The 18,621-nt window shown below is 45.6% G+C and overlaps 1 protein-coding gene across 1 annotated transcript in view; it reads left to right on the top strand.

Moving 5' to 3' along the window:
• Dscam (DS cell adhesion molecule) overlaps nt 1-17,546 on the top strand; it is a 577,624-nt gene extending 560,078 nt beyond the window's left edge. Inside the window, exons 32-33 of the mRNA XM_021184771.2 lie at nt 1,102-1,404; nt 16,212-17,546. Of these exons, the coding sequence (XP_021040430.1) occupies nt 1,102-1,404; nt 16,212-16,567 (659 nt within the window). The 3' untranslated portion in view covers nt 16,568-17,546. The remainder of the gene's footprint in view (nt 1-1,101; nt 1,405-16,211) is intronic.
• The last annotated feature ends 1,075 nt before the right edge of the window (nt 17,547-18,621 follow it).

Raw genomic sequence — 18,621 nt, 5'->3', positions numbered from 1 at the left:
GTGTGTGTGTGTGGTATATGTGTAGGTGTGTATGTAAGTGTGTGGTGTGTGTATGTGTGTATGTGGTGTTATATATGTATGAGGTGTGTGTATATTATGTGGTGTATGTGTGGTGTGTGGGGTGTACGTGGTGTGTATGTGTGTGTGTATATATATGTATGTGGTATGTGTATATGTGTGTGATGTATGCATGTATTGTGTGGTGTGTGTATGTATGTGTGTGATGTATGCATGTATTGTGTGGTGTGTGTATGTATGTGTGGTGTGGGATAGCACACACACATGGGGCACTTGAACATGACATTGAGTGTCTTCTTCAATCACCCACATCTTACTTTTTGAGATAGGGCCTCTCACGGGTCCTGAAACTCACTAATTCAGCTAAACTGATTAACCAGAAAGCCCCAGGGATTGATTCTCCTGCCCCTTCTATACCAGTTTTTAGTATGGGTGCAGGAGCTCAAACACAGGTCCTCACGCTTGCATGACAGACACTTTACTGACTGGGCCATCTCTCCAACTTGTCATCTTCTAAGGATCATCGCATCTTCCTTCCCAAGTTGACACGCATGGAGCTGAACTTCAAAGCTTGGATATTTATGCCAGTTACAGAGCCTCTGCAGTGCAGATGTGTCTGTCGGTTGGAGCAGAAAAGGGTGCTGCAGCATTGCCACTGCCTCCCAAGTGTCCCTGCCAAAACCCAAATTGTTTGAGGGAAAGGCTTTGCTTATTTATAAAAATACACAGGGCTGAGAAATCTGACTGCAGCAACTGGTTTGATGTGAAGTCCCTGAACTTTGTTGATGAATCTGGCCTCAGAGTGGCCAAAGCAGAACCCTCTGACTCAGCCAAGCCTCCGCTAGATACAATGCATCTGCAGATTACAGCCACAAACTAGGAAAGGTCATCCATCCAGTTGGTCTAGATACAATGTATCTGCAGATTACAACCACAAGCCAGGAAAGGTTATCCATCCAGTTGGTCTAGATACAATGTATCTGTAGATTACAACCACAAGCTGGGAAAGGTCATCCATCCAGTTGGTCCAAACATAGGCTACCAACCCATGGCCGCCTCTCTTTTCTCTATCCCATGATACAGACCGAGCAAGGAGCAGCATGGTCTCCACAGAAAGTGCCTCCTCTACCTACGAAGAACTGGCCAGGGCCTATGAACACGCCAAGATGGAAGAGCAGCTGAGGCATGCCAAGTTCACCATCACAGAGTGCTTCATATCCGACACGTCCTCCGAGCAGTTGACGGCAGGGACAAATGAGTACACGGACAGTCTGACCTCCAGTACCCCTTCAGAATCGGGGATCTGCAGATTCACTGCATCTCCCCCCAAACCTCAGGATGGAGGACGAGTGGTGAACATGGCGGTTCCAAAGGCCCATCGGCCAGGTGAGGATCATTGCTTAGAGCATCTATCTACTATGGGTGACACTCAGTTCTCACACTGGGTGGGTGTTCTGCTTACTGACTAATTACTGTCGAACAAATCACTGCAACAATTATTTGCCAAAAACAGTAGTATTCATTTATTTTATTCATGAATCTGAGATCTGGTCAGAGTCTAGTGAGAAAAGCAAGCAATAACTATGGGATCCACTTCTAAAAAAAAAAAAAAAATGGCTAACTCAACTACCAAGCCTCTGCCAGTCATATCTCCCATGTAACTCTTTCCAGAAAGTGGCCTGAGCATCCTCCTAACATGGTGGGTTAATTCTAAGTACAAGCATTCTAAAGGACAGTCAGTGGAAACAGCCATGTCCTTAAGATTGGTGGGAAACTGAGTTAGTCAGTTTTATCATCACTATAATGAATCTTCATAGATTGGGTACTTTATTACAAAAGGAAGCTTATTCAGCTCATAGTTACGGAGGTCTGATGGCATGGTGCTGACATCAATTACTCTACAGTGAGGCCCTCATCATTAATGGCATTTGGAGGGAGGGGTATACATGTACAAAAAGGCCACACAGTGAGACAAGAACTTACTGTATATGAAAAGACTTAAAAATAGATAGTTCTTAAGATAACTGATACAGAACCACCTGAAGCCTCGTCAAGGGTAGTATCCCATGTCCTACCACTTCTTACGATCCCACCACCTCCCACCTCCCAGCATTTGCACTCTGAAGACCAAGCTTCCAGCACAGCAATCCTTGAATACACACTCAGCCATCCTCAACCCTAGCACTGACATCAACAATGGTGTGGCTTCCAGACAGAGCCCAGGAACTCAGGGTTGAAAGAAAGACATCTTTCTCTGCTTGATGAGAAGAGTCAATGGTCAAGAGCTGTGTTTTAAAGACTGTTTCACTGGGGGGCTTTGAAAAGGGAGGGGTTCTTAGCAGGAGTCAGTACTAGGAACCTCCTTTACCAAGGTACTCATTGAAGATGACAGAAACTGGAAAATGTAGGTCAAGGACTAACGCCACTTCAGCTTGACCTCATGTGGATATGCCGGGCTTCTGAGTGAGAGCTAAAACTTTATGCTTGATGAGAAAGGATAGACAAAGCACATGAGTCAAAGGTCTAGTCTTTCAAAGTGCTAACATGTCCAAGGATTTCATGGTCTAAGCTAAAAGAAAAAGACCAGGAACTTCTACCCACCCAACCACAGACACAGAGAGGGCTCTGGTTGGGCCTTGTGTTCAGAAAAATGAAACGTTTTCTGTAGAAACTCAGTTATTACATGTTGGCTGTTGTATTGACAAACCATGCTCAGCACAACTGAAGCAAAACTTCAGACTGAATCCACCAGGCTAGTGGACTGCTAACCTAAGGAAACACCTGTTTTTGTTTTGTTTTTCCCATCTGTAAGGGCTGCCCCATACCCATTCCTTCATGGAACAGCCAAAGATACACATTCAGTATGTCACCATTTATCTGAGCCACAGCACTGGCACTATTTAAATTAAATATATATATATATATATATATATATATATATACCCCTCTTTAAATTATGATCACTGTGTTGGGTCTTATGGCATAGAGCAAAACTCAAATAAGGCCCTAATAAATGCATGAAAAATATGTAAAGTGAGAATTACCTATCCGGCAAGCAATCTCTCAGATGGACTCAAAAGTTGTGGCAGATGCAGTATAGAGTCCTCTAACTTCATTTTCACTCTGTCTGCCTCTGCAGAGGAGAGTGCAGGCCGTTACTCCTGCGTGTTTTCATTCATGTGTTTTGCTGCTGTTCATAGCGTTTATTTAAAAGGCGAATGAAGATAAGATGTGATAATGGCTTTTGGACCTTGCTCATCCTAGAGGTGACGAGAACAGCAGGAGAAGACATGAGCCACTGGGCACCTCCTGGCAACTGTAGTTGGGCATGACACCGTATCATTGCTCTGGAGTTGTCCATGAGCATACTGCCAAATGCAGAGAAGCAGGGAGGAGAGAAAGTGTTCTGGGATAGCAGTAGACCTGCAGATAGTTGTTAGAATCCCCAGAGTGTAGACCCCCCCCCCGCCTTCCTTTCTTGGTGGCCATTAAAGTCCTGAAAGCACCCACTCCATCTCCACAGCCTGTCTACTCTCTGCTCTCGTATAAGAGACCATCACACTACTTCTCCTTCGGGTGTGATTTAGGCCATAGACCGTGCTTCCAGGTAGGATGAGCGCCCTACTTTTGCAAGCGTTCAAGCCATGAAAGGCCTGACCTTTCTTTCTGATGGCATGCCGTCTGTATGGTTAGGTTAAGAATTTCTTTTATTTAAAGTTTATACTTTGTTTGTGACATTGTTACCTTAGGGCATCCCAGACATCGCCACAAAGTGGCTATCACCTTAATGCATTATTTAAAGTGAAGTGATTTTTATAACTTTAGATATGAATAATTTCTTGAGTCAATGTGAGTTCTGATGTCCACAAATTTTGTTTTGTCTAAGCCACAGGGCTGGATTATTATTGGATTTTTAATATGCTTTATAGAGAGATTTCATCCTCTGGGAACCTTTCTGTTGTTCCTTCTTAATCCTTCAGGTAGTTCTGCATCAGTTATCTCAAGAACTATCTGTTATTAATATATTAATGGTATGAGGTGCAGAACTGGTTCTGCAGGACCCCAGGTCCAGCAGGAGAACAGGTCTGAAGGTGTAGAACAGGCAGATCAAATACAGAACAGAGGATTTCCTGATGGAATTATAGTGCATCACCAGGGTGATGGTATGACCAGAGTAACCTTTCAGATTTGGGTCAGAAAAATGAGGGCTATAAGGTCAGGCAGAAGTGACATCAGTCAGCCCTAAATGTACCAAGTGTGTGCATAATGTCCAAACAAATGAACACGTGTCTGTCACAGTTCTGGTACTAGAATCTGGCCGTAAAAACCCACATCCCACTACAATGGTCTTCTCTATCTTAATATCATGCCTTGAAAATGATACACTGAGGGGCAGCTGTGATGGGGATGCATCACGATGGCTACATCCATGTCAAGTGGAAGACATGCAAAGCAGAAGGCTGCATGCTGTTCTAACCCCTTCTTTGACCAGTACTTTTAACTAACCCACTTTTTTCCTGTTCCCCTCTGAGTTCTGGATGAGGAATATTATTTTCTGCTTCTGAGCACAGCCTTACCTTTGTCTGCACAGGCTTTCCTTCTCCATCACCTCTTCATTTTATCGCCTTATCTTTTTACTTTGCCTGTCTTCAGTACCAATGATCATGATTCCAAACTTTCAAACTCCCTACAAATGGGCATCAAGTTATATACATGAACTTATCTAGGTTATGGCTTCAAGAAAGGAAGAGTTGGGTCTTAGATACTAATAGGCACTCCTAGGCAGTGTTCAAGAATTAATTTTAAATGAATTAACAGTGTTGGAATCGACACAGAGTACTATATCTATGCATAGTGCATAGATATTATTGAATATGTCTTCTTTAGTCAGTGTTGTATTCATGACAAGATTGAGTGATTGGCTAATATTTTAATTACCAGAAGTGACTAGTCAGATATATTCAAATACAAAAGGACATTCGAGTTTATGCCAACATGCTTTTAAGAAAAAAATGACATATTTTCCCCTCTTGCCCTTGACAAATCCAAACAAATCACTTCCAGGTAGAGGATAACCTCCCCCACCACCAGTCAGAGTCTAGCTTTACATTTTAATAATAATGCCTGACTTGAATTTCTAAGATACATATATTTTATTACTAGGACGTGCTTGCTTTCTTCAGTCAGGGTTAGCTGATCACATCTTTCAAAAGGCAAAGAGGTTCAAACTCTATATTCCTATGAGAAATTGCTGGAATGTTTCAAGGACCTGTCTCCTTGATTATAGAGCCCCTTCTTAGTTTTGTGGATACCCTGAACCACTTTCTGTTGCTCTTTGGCCAAGCCTTCTCACTTATCTGTGATGTTCGGCCCGAACACCTGAGCCATGACACAGCAGGGCTTGACACATCAGCTCACCGCCCATGCTCCCTTCATACCTGGCCCAGAAGCCTCAGGGAAAGCAAGGATCGTAAGATATCGGCACCTGCACTCTACAGGCTCCAAATCCATCCATTCCAGTCTCCACTGACAGTGTCTCTGAGGTCCCGGCTGGTCCATGGCTCACCCACCCAATAGCTGCTATCTAGAGCTTCCACCAAATAACCAGCTATTGGATGCAGTTGTTGGATTGTGATTTAGGATTCCTTCATCTCGTTTTGTTATCCTCTCCTAAATGTATGAGTTTCAGCCATGAGAGAGGATGAAGAGCAGTGTGTGTGTGTGTGTGTGTGTGTGTGTGTGTGTGTGTGTAAGCACCACCTCCCTGGGAGACCCCTAACTCTTCCTTTGCAGCTTGACTTAAGAGTTTAATGATATTTTTTCTAATTTTTAGGGCCTGTACATTGTAAGACAATTACTAGAATGAGCTTTTCCCCTTCTGTCCCTGTGGATAACTTATTGGGTATCTTCTGAATGACTTGGGAGCTGAGAATATGGTACGAGACAGACTCAGAAAGATCCTTATAAGAAGCTATAATGATGCAACTGCATGAGCCAACACCAAAGCTTTAGGTCATGCTAAGTGCTTGCCGAAAGGGAAGTAGCTTATGGATGGGGTACAGTCTAGCAGTGGGTATCTTGGCAAAGATGGTCAAAGAAGTCTCACAGAGGCAATGAGATGTAAATTATTTGGGAGAAGGAGCATAGAGAAGACCCTGTGTGGCCATGGTCCAAAAGCAGACAAAAGAGAGAAAATAAAGGTTGGAGGGAGCTCGGTGTTTACAGTGTGAGTCAAGAGATCCATCTGACCCATCAAACACAAGCAGACATCCCCATGCCCCACAGGGATGGCAGTTTAGGAGCCAGGCCAGGAGACTGCGCCTCTGCACGGCTCTTTTGTCCACTCTGCAGTTCATAGTAGAGCAGTGTGCTCATCCCTGCTCCTTCCTAGAAACCAGATCTCCCTGACTGGTAGTTGCAGCTTGGCTTCTTATAGATTTCCCTAGGATTCTAGTCTGTTCTCAGGGATGGTCCCTCAGTGCGCTCATTACGGAAAGACTTCTTCTCAATGGTTCTATTCTTAGAATTACAAGTCTGTGACCCAATTTGCTTTCTATTGTGATAAAAAAAAAAAAAACATGGCCAAAAGATACTTGGGGAAGAAAAGGTTTATTTGGTGTACAGATCCCAATCTAGTGAGGGAAGTCAGGCCAGGAATTCAATCGGGAGCAGAAGCAAGCTCCACGGAGAACCATTGCTCTCTCTCTCTCTCTCTCTCTCTCTCTCTCTCTGTCTCTCTCTCTGTATCTCTCCCCCTCCCCCATCACTGCTTAGTTTGCTCACCTGCTTTTACCATCCAGGACCATCTGCCTATGGGCGACACTGCCCTCAGCGGGCTGGGCCCTCCCACACCAATTACTAATCAGAACCATACCACAGACACATGCCTGCAGGCTAGTCTGGTGGAAGCGCTTCCTCCAGTCCCTCCCCTCAGGTTACTCTAGTCTGTGTCAAGGTGATAGAAAACTAGCCCGCCACCCCATTTCCTCGAGACAAAAATTGAGTATTTATATTCCTGAGTTTTCAGCAGCCACCCCCTCTACTGTTCCCCTCTGTCCCTGCTTTCCAGAGAAGCCTTCTGTCCATGAGGCTCTAACATTGCTAAGTGCTCTGCAAAGTATATGTAGCCATTCCTGTGGCTTGGGTTATTAGCCATTCCCCCCTTCTACAGAAGTATTCTTGGATACGACTGCATTTTCTTTGGCTTCTGAGGCCCAGTGGGCAGCTTGATGCTTTCTTGGCTGATTTGCTGGGGTTAGGTTCTAGTCGTTGAAGAGCTGAAAGCTCTATCAGTCTCTCAGGAGGTGTTAAGTCTCAAAACCTTGCCCAGATGGACCAGTGATATAAAGAACAAAAAGGATAACTGTGTCCCTGTGAGGAACCAGAGACAGCTTCCAGAGTCCTTTGCCACAGAAGACAAGCAGAAGAGCTCTATACGGTGACTTAAAACTCACTGCAAACCCCATCAGAATACATATATGTAGGTCACTACTACTGACTGAATCTCTTTAATATAGAAAGATATTATCACCCCAACCCATGAAAGTATTAATATATTTAACTAATACCTCCCATGATCCCATTGGTTTATCTGAAAAAATATGTCATAATAGAGGCTGCAGAGAAGGGGTCCTGAAAATACTACAGATAAGTCTTTTAAAAATATCTAAGAAATTGGACAAAACCTAACTGTGAAGACAGGCATGCCTGTGCACATACCCACATGCACACACACACACACACACACATACACACATTCAGCATCATGAAAGTCTACAGAATATTCTGTAGAGACAAGAATGGAGAATACTGTCTTTTAACATGATTCCATGTGGCTTCTACCAGTATCATATTCTAATGCATCCCAGATCCCCAACAGGGAAAAAAAAAGACATAATTTCAAGAAATGTAACCGTTAATACTTTCTATGGCTCCCTACCTCTCTAGAGATAGAAGTGGGCAAGACACTGAAGAATCAACCCCTCATCTTTCCCACCAGCTTCACCTCTGCTTTCCATTCTCCAACTCTTGGCCCCCTGAAACCCTGAGTTAGTTCTGCCTTAACTCAGCCCCTGCTGTGGGGTGGACCTAAGTCTGTCATTTTGTTTGCTGTGGTTGGGAGCTGAGACTGTTAACCTGCTTTGTAACACTGAGTGAGTATAAGCCCCAGCCCAGACTACCAGTGTGTGCTTCCTGAGAGGGTCTCTTGGGAGAGTTATGTCTGTCTTAGAATCTCACGTCCCTTCCCAGTGTTCCCAGTAAGAAATTCAGTACCCTCGTCCAAATAAGAGTCTCTGATCCCAATATGATATAAGCTACTTTACTACTGAAGACTATCGAACTGTGACCAAGTCAAAGTCCTACCCCACACCTCAGTGTAGTTTGTAAAATCCATCAGCACATAGGAAGATCACAATATCAATGTACTCTTAAAAATGCATGAAGACTCCAAACCACAAGCCAAGAACAGTAACCGAGCCCAAACGCTGGGCCCTCTGATATTAATGTCACATTATTTATTTAGTGTTTTTCCTCGTCGCTGTTTGGGAGTGAAGACTCGTTTACAGAGAGATCGCTTTACAAGGGTTTTTATTACCGTGGTGTGACATTAATATTAAACTAAGAACGTGTTAGATCCCGTCTGCCCGGGCTGAGGGCAGAGTCCACAGTGGCCTTCCATCACAAGCTCCTTAGCTATACTGTTACAAGGCTCATCTCCATGGTCATCACTGAAACTGTTAGGTCTACATGCCCTCTGCTGCTTAGTTCTGCATCAATATCCAACTGCCTCCAAGCGCAGACATCAAAACCTTGTTAGAAATTGATGAAAGGTGTCTTTTATGACTCCCAGGGGGCCATTTGTGTCCCTGAGAACTGTGGTACACTTAGCTTTTCCATGAATTTGGGACAGTGTTTATGTAGCTTCCTGGATCCTGGATAACAAGGTATTGCAAAAGAAAAAGGAAAGTCAGCTTCAGAGTACAGTATGTCCGTGATGCCCAGCCCTGAAAGTGCATGAATTTATTTCTTCCACAGGACACGCTAGCCCTACAATTTCCAGAGCAGATATACTTTACCCATGTTATAGGTGACACAGCTTAGTGCATAAGACTCTGTCAGGCTGAAAACCTGAAGACATTTCATTGCCCCTGCCCTGGACTATGGTGCTCCAGCAGGGTCAATGCCCCTGTATTTGACTGTGGTGCTTCAGGCGGGGGCGTGGGGGGGAGTCCCAGAGCTGTTTGGAAGCAGAGGAGAGATGAGTGTGAACTTGCAAACATTGACCCTTCCAGTTCACTCAGCAACCACCTCACCAGAGTCACTGGGACAAAAACACCTGGTCTTTTGGCTCTGACCACTGTATGACTGACTCATCTTCCCATAGTCTTCCAGGAAGGTCAAGCTCCCATGGGCTGGTACACTGTAAACGGTAGCATCCTACACAGGTTGAGTTCAGTATGTTCCATGTAGAACCAGAAGGTAAGAAGGGCCTGCTTACAATTTTGTGAACTTTCACCATTTACACTGATGGCTCCTAACAACAGTGACATCAATACTTGAGGCAGGGTGGCTATCTGTGATGCTGCAGGTCCTGATAACCTGCCACTCTTTGGCCCATAGATGCTAGTAGCATACCTCCCTGGCCCCTCCCCCATAATAATAATAATGTCACATATCTCTAGGGGTGAGGTCAACCTCAGTGACTGGCCAAAACCAGATACTTCTGATTGTGTAGTGTATGACAACTGGTCATAGGGTCAGGGGACAGGGACAAGGTGGAAAGACTGACTCCCACTCCAGGACTTCTGTAAGCATTCTGATGGATTTTGCCCTCCCCTTTCCAGATATGACACACAAGGCTTTGTGTATGAGCCTGAATAGATTGGGAAAGCTCAAGAAGTTTTTAGCTAAAAGGAGGCAACATTTGCATAGAGCAGCTTGCACACCATCAGGACAGACAGGGCCTGACTGCCCCCTTCCTTGGTGGAGGATGACAGGCTCTGAGCCTTAGGTGCTGATGGATGAGAGGCTGTAGTAGCAGGATTCATGTCTACGAGGGATCAGGGAGGCAGTAATTACATCTGTATGCTGACTGGTTAGGAGAAGGAGAGAAATCGATGCCAGCTTACTTAATCTGGACTTTCAGAAACATTACTGTCACCGAAGGTCCCCAGAGGTCTGCGGCAGGGGATGAGAAATGAAACATTGTATCAGAAAATAACACACAGCACTGAGTTAATAGCTAAATTGCCCTCCTCCCTTGAGATGTGAGTCAAATCCAAGGCCTGGGCTCCTCCCAGAAGGGCAGTGGTAGGTGCCATTTATCATCTGTAGCAAGACCAGGGGGAGGGGGGAATGTAAGAAGGAGTGCCTAGAACAAGTGTGTATCATTCAGGTGGTCTTGCAATATCTTTGAAGCTGAGAGGGGGGTATCCCATGAGTGTAGTGCACAGGTCTATCACACTCACCTCCCCCGTGTCCCATGAGTCACAAGAGGCTTGTCTTCTCCACGGCTTTCCTCTACCCCCACCTTTAATTCTCATCTCTCTATGGCTGTGTTTCCTCTTCTTGCCTTCTGCCTCCATCTTCCTGCATGTATCCATCTCTGTCATCTCTGTCCTCTACTGTCCCTTCCCTCCTTTGACTGCCTCTCATCCAGTCCCCGGCTGTCACCACACCCTATCCCACCCAGCCCAGCCTCACACACTACCATATGCTCAACATCGTCACCTCTGCCTCAGCTTCCTACTGTCCTGTTGCTTTGCTGACACAGAGGTGTGGACTCCAAGAGCAGAGGGCAAAGGGTCTTGATGAGTGTGCAGGTGTGTGCTTCAAAGTTGCCCGAGTTGATCATGGATTGTGTTTCAAAGGCCCAGCTGGGACTCCAATAAGTCTCTTCCATCGAGCCTGGGTTCCTGCTTGGCTTGGGAACGAGGCATTCACTTGGTTGAAGAAACTTGGGAGGAAGCTAGAAACAATGTAGGCAGTGGGGTGAGCAGAGACAAAGGAGATGGAGGGTAAGGAATGGAATGCAGACCAGATGTTCATCTTCACTTAGAATGGGTGTTTTTCTGCTTTCCTGATCTCTCTCTAAATAACTAACACCACTTACCCCAAAGCCACGGTGCAGACTGCAGCCTGGCTCTCTGCAGACAGTGTGAGGACTGCGCTTTGACTCTGAGGTTTGTTCAGCACCAGATCCCACACACAGGATGTCCAGGGTATATGTACCTGCCAGAAGTGGCACCCTGGTATATAATCCATGGTACGTATATGGAGTTCAGAGCAAAAGGGCTCTTGCTTTGCTGACTGCTGGTGCTTTCAAGTAGGGGCAACTCAGAGGTTCCTGGCTGACCAGCATGGGGTGTATTTCCTCCAGTGGTGGAGTTAGAGGAGGAAGTCAGATCCACTGAGCCCTCGCTGCTAAGCTCTGGGCTGTCTTTGGAGCCAGATCAACAGGGTCTGCTTCTGCAGGGTAGGAGAGCAGGCAAGGGGCCGTGGCTTGGGTTTGACAGAGGAGGGAGGGATGGCAGATGGCACCAGCACCTGCTTCAGCTGAGCTTCTCTGGGCTCCCAGTATTATCAAGAACTTTCTGTAGCTTCTTCAACCTTTTCTCTTCCCTAGGCTGGAGGAGGCAGATATGAGTAATGGGAAAGGAGGGATCGTGTCTGCTGATGGGGAGACCCTAAGCCCATCACAGACAATAAAGAAAAGGTATCAGTTTCCCAGGCTTGCTGTGACAAGTCACCACAAACTTGGGAGCTTAAAACAGATTTATTCTCTCGCAGTTCTAGAGACCAGAAGTTCAAAGTCAAGACACCAGCTGACACATGTTCCTCTGAGGGCTCTAGGTAAGAGCACATTCATGGCCAACCCCAGCTCTGCTGACTCTAGGCTACCCCTGGGCTTGTGGCCACACCACTCTGGCTCGGCTTCCATCCCCTCATGGCTCTCCCCGCTGTGTCTCTGCACCACCCACGTTCCTCTGCCTGGCTCTTATATAGAGACACACATCATCGGATTTAAAGCCAATATTAAATCCAAATGATCATTTCTCGGGTCACTTAACTTCATCCCATCTGCAAAGGCCACTTCTCTGGATGAAGCCACATTCAGAGTCCTGGACTTGTGTCCACAGAGACCACTAATTGGCTCTATCATACTTCTGATAGACCTCCACCTCTAAACTCCTGTGATGAAACTTGCATGTGTGAACTACTTAATGGAGGCCTTGCCATAGCACCCCCCCTCCCCATAGTGGATAGGAGCAACCTAGCCCAGATCTATCCCAACCTCCAGGATGCACTTAACAGTCCTTCGGAGTCAAGAATGAATGTCTCCCTTATGATAAAGAGAGGTAGGGAGGCAGGACAGGCAAGGATGTCAGCATCCAGTAGTCACCTCCTACCCTGAATCCTTCTCTTCCAAGAGCAGACATCTCAGTGGCGACCTTGATATGTATAGGCATCTGAGGAATGTAGGATCTAAAAAAGACTTCCAGACAATCCCATCTCCCCATCGGTATTTAACTAGTGTGTGGGCTTAGATTTCAATTGACATAAAATGCTGACCATGAACGCAGACCACTGTTTCCTTCCCCATAAGCCCATGCATTATTAAGCATGTCCATTGGATGCACTCTCACAGCTGAAAGAGCTGCTCTGACCGCTGATTAGAAAACACAGTCTACATTTGAAAAAAGAGCCAATGAGAGCAACTGCCTAACCCCATAGAGCTTTGCCTGTTAACTCCTGTTCCTTGGGAGATATTAGATGTTCAGAGCTGCTTTGCAGAACCTACAAGGAGACCTAGCTGTGATGATCTTTCCAGTTTCATCATGAAAGATCTGCACTTCTAAGTTTTTTTTTTTTCTTTTTAAGCCTATCCAAAAAAAAAAAAAAAAAAACTTTTTGGTCACTATACCAAAAGAGAGAACTCTGATGTTACAGGCAGAAACCTTAGGCACCATGTTTTAAAAATATTTATTTACATAATCCTTGTATGTGCATAAGTGTGCATGTGTGGAAGTCAGACAACAACTTGTGGAAATCCTTTCTCTCCTTCTGCCATATGGGTCCTGGAGATCATAGTCAGGCTTCCAGGCAAGGTGGCAAGTGCTTTTACCTGCTGAGTCATCTTTGCCAGCACAGGGCGTTTTGTTCTCATTTCAAATGTATTTGTCTTGATCTGCCCAATCCCAAAATTAGAGCAATCTGTAACCTGCTTGGGACTGAGATGCTACAAGCTTTTTAGGGTTCATGACTGTCCAGGATGCAGAGTGAATGGGTGAAGACCAAGGCCCAAGTATGTTCATAGCACACTAGAAATATCCCAAGCAGCAAGATGGAGTCAGATCTCAGTCGCAGATCATCTTAATCTAGCCCTTAAGCAACCCTGCATAAACACTGGGACACCAGGGTAAAGGTAATCATACAATGGAATAAAAAAGAGTAAATCAATATAATTTGCTCACTGGACTCTTGGAATAAACACTCACTTTTAGGGAACTACATATATAAGATTTCACACATTTCAAACTTGGTCCAGTAGCATGTATTGATTCATAGAGCAAGCATCCCTGACATTGAAAAATGATTCTCCACCCTACTTATATGCATGCATAGGTATGCGTGGTTTGTGCATGCGTGCATGGTGTGCTTCACTCTCCTCCCTATTCCTTAAGGCAGGACGGCTCACGTGACCCCAGAGCTTGCCCAGTATGGCTTAGTCCTGCCAGCCAGCTTGCTCCAGAGAGCCTGTCTCCATCATAAGAGCTCTGGAGTTACAGGCAAACAGTCACACCCACCCAGCACTGATCTGGATTCCAGGGATCAAAACCCCAGTCTTCGTGGTTACAGTGTAACAAACACTTTTTCCACTGGACCATCTTCCTAGCCATCTATCTCATTTCTAAATGGCGTCTCTGTTAATGGTTTTGTATTTGTTCCTACATAATTAGTCCTTTGATAGAGATAGCTGAAGAATAGATCCATCACTATAAGGAAGAAAATTTAAGACCATAAGTTTTCTTTTTTTTTTTTTAAGTTAAATTCTTATAATTATTTTTCAGGAGCAAATCCTGTCCTTTCACATTAGTCTCTGCAGAGGTGGCCTCTGTCTGAAGCAAGTACCCAAAGCCCTGTTTAGAAGGATAGTAAAACCGTGTCATTTCACTCCACCAGAGGGTCATGGTCAACTTACTGAGTGTGACTAGGCTTCCATAAGATTCAGTCTTATGTGTGAAGTCAGCATTGAACTAGTGTGTGTTGAATTTCATGAGCCAAACTCAGAGAGCTTGGCCAGGGTACTCGGGTGACCGACACTGGGTGGCTCTCAATGAGTCCATGCAATGTCTCTTCATTCCTCTCTCATCTGCACATTCTCCTCAGCTGGAGAACAGAATACTACCATCATATACTCTTGTCTGAGCTGCTCACCTGGTATGTGTGCCAAGACACTGAGTTCCTGAGGCCTCAAGATAGGCAGGTGACCCCTGTGGGGTCATCTCCACCTGCTGCACACAGACCTTGTCTATGCGGGTCTTGAATCGAGAAAAGTTAAGATGCACAGGTAGGCTAGAAAGTGATCAATGTGTTTTCCAGGATAGCAGAGACTAAATGCCAGGCTGAGTCCAGCTCAAGCTACAGAGCATGGCTGCCTTCAGAGGTTCATCCCAGCATGCTGTTTGCAGGGGTTGGTGAAATGGACTAATGACTCCACCCAATGTTGTGGAGATAGACACACAAAAAAAAAAACAATTCAAAAGATATCATTAAAATAGAGTAACCAGGAGAAGAAAGTGTCAAAAAGACAGGTTTTAATGTCTAAAAAATGTTGGCCACACAGGAGAATGGGATATTAGGATCTGAGAGGCTATGAGGACTGGTCGTTCTGACCTGGATTTACAGACTGCAGCATCTTACATTCAGGGTGGATGTCTATGTGCACAAAGCTTCCAAAGTCCATGCCTGGGACTCAGGAGATTACAGAAAGGAGAACTATTGATAACAGATGACACAAACAACTGACCTCCCAAAGAAGGCTGAGGAGAGTTCTGTGTTGTGAGGCGGATGGGATGCAATAGAGGAGAGTGAAGAGTGGCAACCAGAGGCACAGAGGCAGCTGGGAGAGAGACCACAGAGCTGAGACAGAAGAGTGTTAATAGCATCATACATCACCAGGGTTGAAGCAAGGGCAACTGGAGGCAGGTGTGACCTCCAGGTTAATGGCTTCTGTACTTGAAAGCTGCAGATGTCTTTTCGGTTAGTTCGGAGTTAAAAGGAAATGGATGACAAGGTAGATGAAACACAGGGGGTTTCCTGGGAAATTCTCCAGGGGATTAAGAGAGAAGACTAGGGGAAGGAAGGGAGGGTCCAGGGACTGTAATACAGACCTAGAAGAGCAGAAGAAGTAGAGAGAAGCAGAGACCTCAGTGTTTACCTCAGAACACTAGAGCCTGGTAACATGACATCATGGGAAAGGAGGGGACTGTGGGGAGAAAGCCACCAGGGTGGCCTTGCCTGTTACAATAGGAGAATCCCAGAGGGAAGGAAGCCTCCACAAGTGGGGGTGTTGGTGGAGGCTAGCATCAGGTACCCCTTTTCCCTAAATCCAGTTCTCTTAAAGGAGAAAAGAAGGTGTGGTCTAAGCTGTTGTGATCTCCACCACAGCATGGCCAAGACAGAGGGGATGAAGGATTCATGGTCGGGAGTAGCCTTGGTATGAAGGCTGGAGGCTGGGTGGTCTTCACTTCCATCCATCATCCGCAGCTGCCTAAGGTCACACAGCTCCATAGATGGTCAAGAGTAGAGCCAGTAGTCCCTTTCTTTAGCATCTTTGGCTCTGCCCTCTAACCCCTGGCAACCCATACTTTCAATCACATGTGGGGTTTGGTTTCACAGTTCATATCCAACAGACATGTTGCCTCTGGTGTACATTGATCTTCTGGTAAGGGTGTCCAGACCTTGTTAGCTTCATGTCTTGGGCGGGCTCACCTACTGCAGAACTAGTGTCCTGTGACCTATAGGAAAGAAGCCTGAAGACCATTGCAGGTGCCTCTCTGAAGTGCACTCTAATGAGGTCTTAAGAAATGTCCCCAGTGCAGTGGGGACTCTTTCTCTAAAGCTCCCAAGGTGTTCTGCCCAGGTAAGCAATTGAAGAAACCATCTAACTCTCTTGTGTTTGTCTCCAGGCGACCTCATACACCTGCCTCCATACCTACGAATGGACTTCTTGTTAAACCGGGGCCCACCAGGCACCAGCAGGGACCTGAGTTTAGGACAAGCGTGCTTGGAACCCCAGAAAAGTCGGACCCTGAAACGCCCCACGGTCCTTGAGCCCACCCCTATGGAGGCCTCCTCCTCCACCTCTTCCACGCGAGAAGGACAGCAGTCGTGGCAACAAGGGGCTGTGGCCACCTTACCTCAGCGAGAGGGTGCAGAGCTGGGACAGGCAGCTAAAATGAGCAGCTCCCAAGAGTCACTGCTGGACTCCCGGGGCCATTTGAAAGGAAACAATCCCTACGCAAAATCTTACACCTTGGTATAACACATGGCGCCTGATGGACAGCGGTTGTAAATACAATTTAAACGAGCCAATCAAAGCTACCTTTTTTTTACTGAATTCTGATATTTATAATTAAAGAAAATTGCCAAAATATATTAAAAAAAAAGAAGAAAGAAAGAAAGAAAGAAAATACTGAAACCACAGACAGCGCAAAGACTACTCTGCTTTTTTTCCGTCTGAGTGTGGGCTCCATCTGCCTGGGCATCTGAGTTTTGGGGAAAGAAGTCCAGTTTTATGATTTTCACAGGCTATAGCATTTTTACTGATTTTCTACAAAGTGCATGGGGACTCATTAAACCTTCTGAACAGAAGAAGTTCTAGCACACAAGAGTCAAAAAAGGAAACAGGGGGGGGAACTAGCCTATTTGTGAATCGAAGAGGGACGTTGACGTGGGGGCAGGGGACAGCTTCCGTCACCTCGCACACCTTTCCTTCCCACTAGGAACCAGGCCCTCGGTTTGATTTTCTGTTGTTAATCAGGATGAGTGCTGTCAGTGAGGGGGTGGGGTGGGGGGAATCCATTCGGTTTTCTTTTTTGTTTATTTTTTAATTTGATGAGACACTCTTTGCATTTTGTCTAAGCGAAATAAAAGAGAAAAGGTGGTCTGCCTTTATTTGCATGTCTACTGATACCTCCCTATCCATTGTTCGGGCCTCCTTCCTGTTCATATTGGTGTTTGTGAACAAAATGGCTGGACCCAGTGCCCAATCTAGGAAAAAGATGCTAAGTTCTGAACAGCTCAGGTGTTGCTGGGAAGAGACAAGAAGATACAACATCAACTCCATGGATGGAAACCACACCAAAGGCAGCCTGGTCTCCGTCCAGTATTCTAAGCCCCTCACAGGACTCAGGTCCATGTCAGTTGCAGGACCTGCTCTCTAACTCAGTAGGGTCAGCAGACCATTTCCAAATCCAGCGCACTGGTCTTTGTCAATAAAGTTTTATTGGAAGAAATCCAAAGGCCCTACGCTCCATTTGCATTATCTGTGGTTGCTTTTAATGCTGTGATGTCAAGTTGAGTGACAGTGTGTCACACAAAGCCAGTATTCTCTGTCTCTTCATAGGAGATACTTGCTCAGCCCTGAAGTTGCTTTAGTCCTGACTTGTGTGAAAATGGAAAAGATGCTTTGCCCCATCTTCCCTGCCCTGCCCGGTCTCCACTGTGACTGACAGATTCACAGCAGACCGTCTTCAGATGTCTTACTTCCGATCCTCTCCTTGGCACCCAGAGAAAAATCAGTCCATGTACAAGGGTGATCCCCCAAATTCCAAGTACTTATTTTTCTTTCTCTGTGTCTAAGTGCATTGCCAGGGGGCTTGCTCAAACATCACCTACTCACAAACAGGAGGTACCATATCCTACATCCTTTGGCTCTTCCACAGTGTGCCTTAGAAATAACCTGCCATCCTCTAAGGCAGCAAAACCCCATTCCAGACACCTTCTCTAAGAGGGAAGGAGAACCAAGGCCTGTTACTTTAGTTTTGGCACTGACTGGAAAAAAATTGAGCCCACATCCATAGCTCTCCACATCTGAGTAACAACACACACAAGTACCTCTTCAGACCTACCCTGTGTCCCCATGAAGTCCACCAGCATAAACCCAGATGCAGTCATTACTATCTAGAACTCAGTTACAACACTCCACTCCCCCCTCCCTGCCTCTCTTCTCCGTCTTTCCTTCCATCTGTCTTCCAGACAGACTCTATGCCTCCTGATCTTCAAACATACAGAGCACAGGCAGAGCAGGTACATGGCTGTGACTTTAGGGTTATGTGACAGTGTGGCGTGTCCTGCTTGCCACGGTTTCAGAGCACAATTTATTCTTGGCATCCTCATGGATGCAGAAGAGTCAAGGCACAACTTTCTAGAGAAAGAAAGACCATAGCATTCATAGGTCTGAAAGTTGTAGAATTCCCATACCTGGAAGTTTATTCTTTTTAAGTTTTCTTTTCTCCCAAGATGTACAAAAATAAAAGAATTGACGTGTTTGCCTCTGCAATGGATTGCTTGCAAGGTTCCTGCCTTTAAAACAAA

This window comes from Mus caroli, chromosome 16 (genome assembly GCF_900094665.2).
Source record: "Mus caroli chromosome 16, CAROLI_EIJ_v1.1, whole genome shotgun sequence".
In the NCBI taxonomy this organism is placed as follows: Eukaryota; Metazoa; Chordata; class Mammalia; order Rodentia; family Muridae; genus Mus; species Mus caroli.
This window is presented reverse-complemented; position numbering and strand designations above follow the sequence as displayed.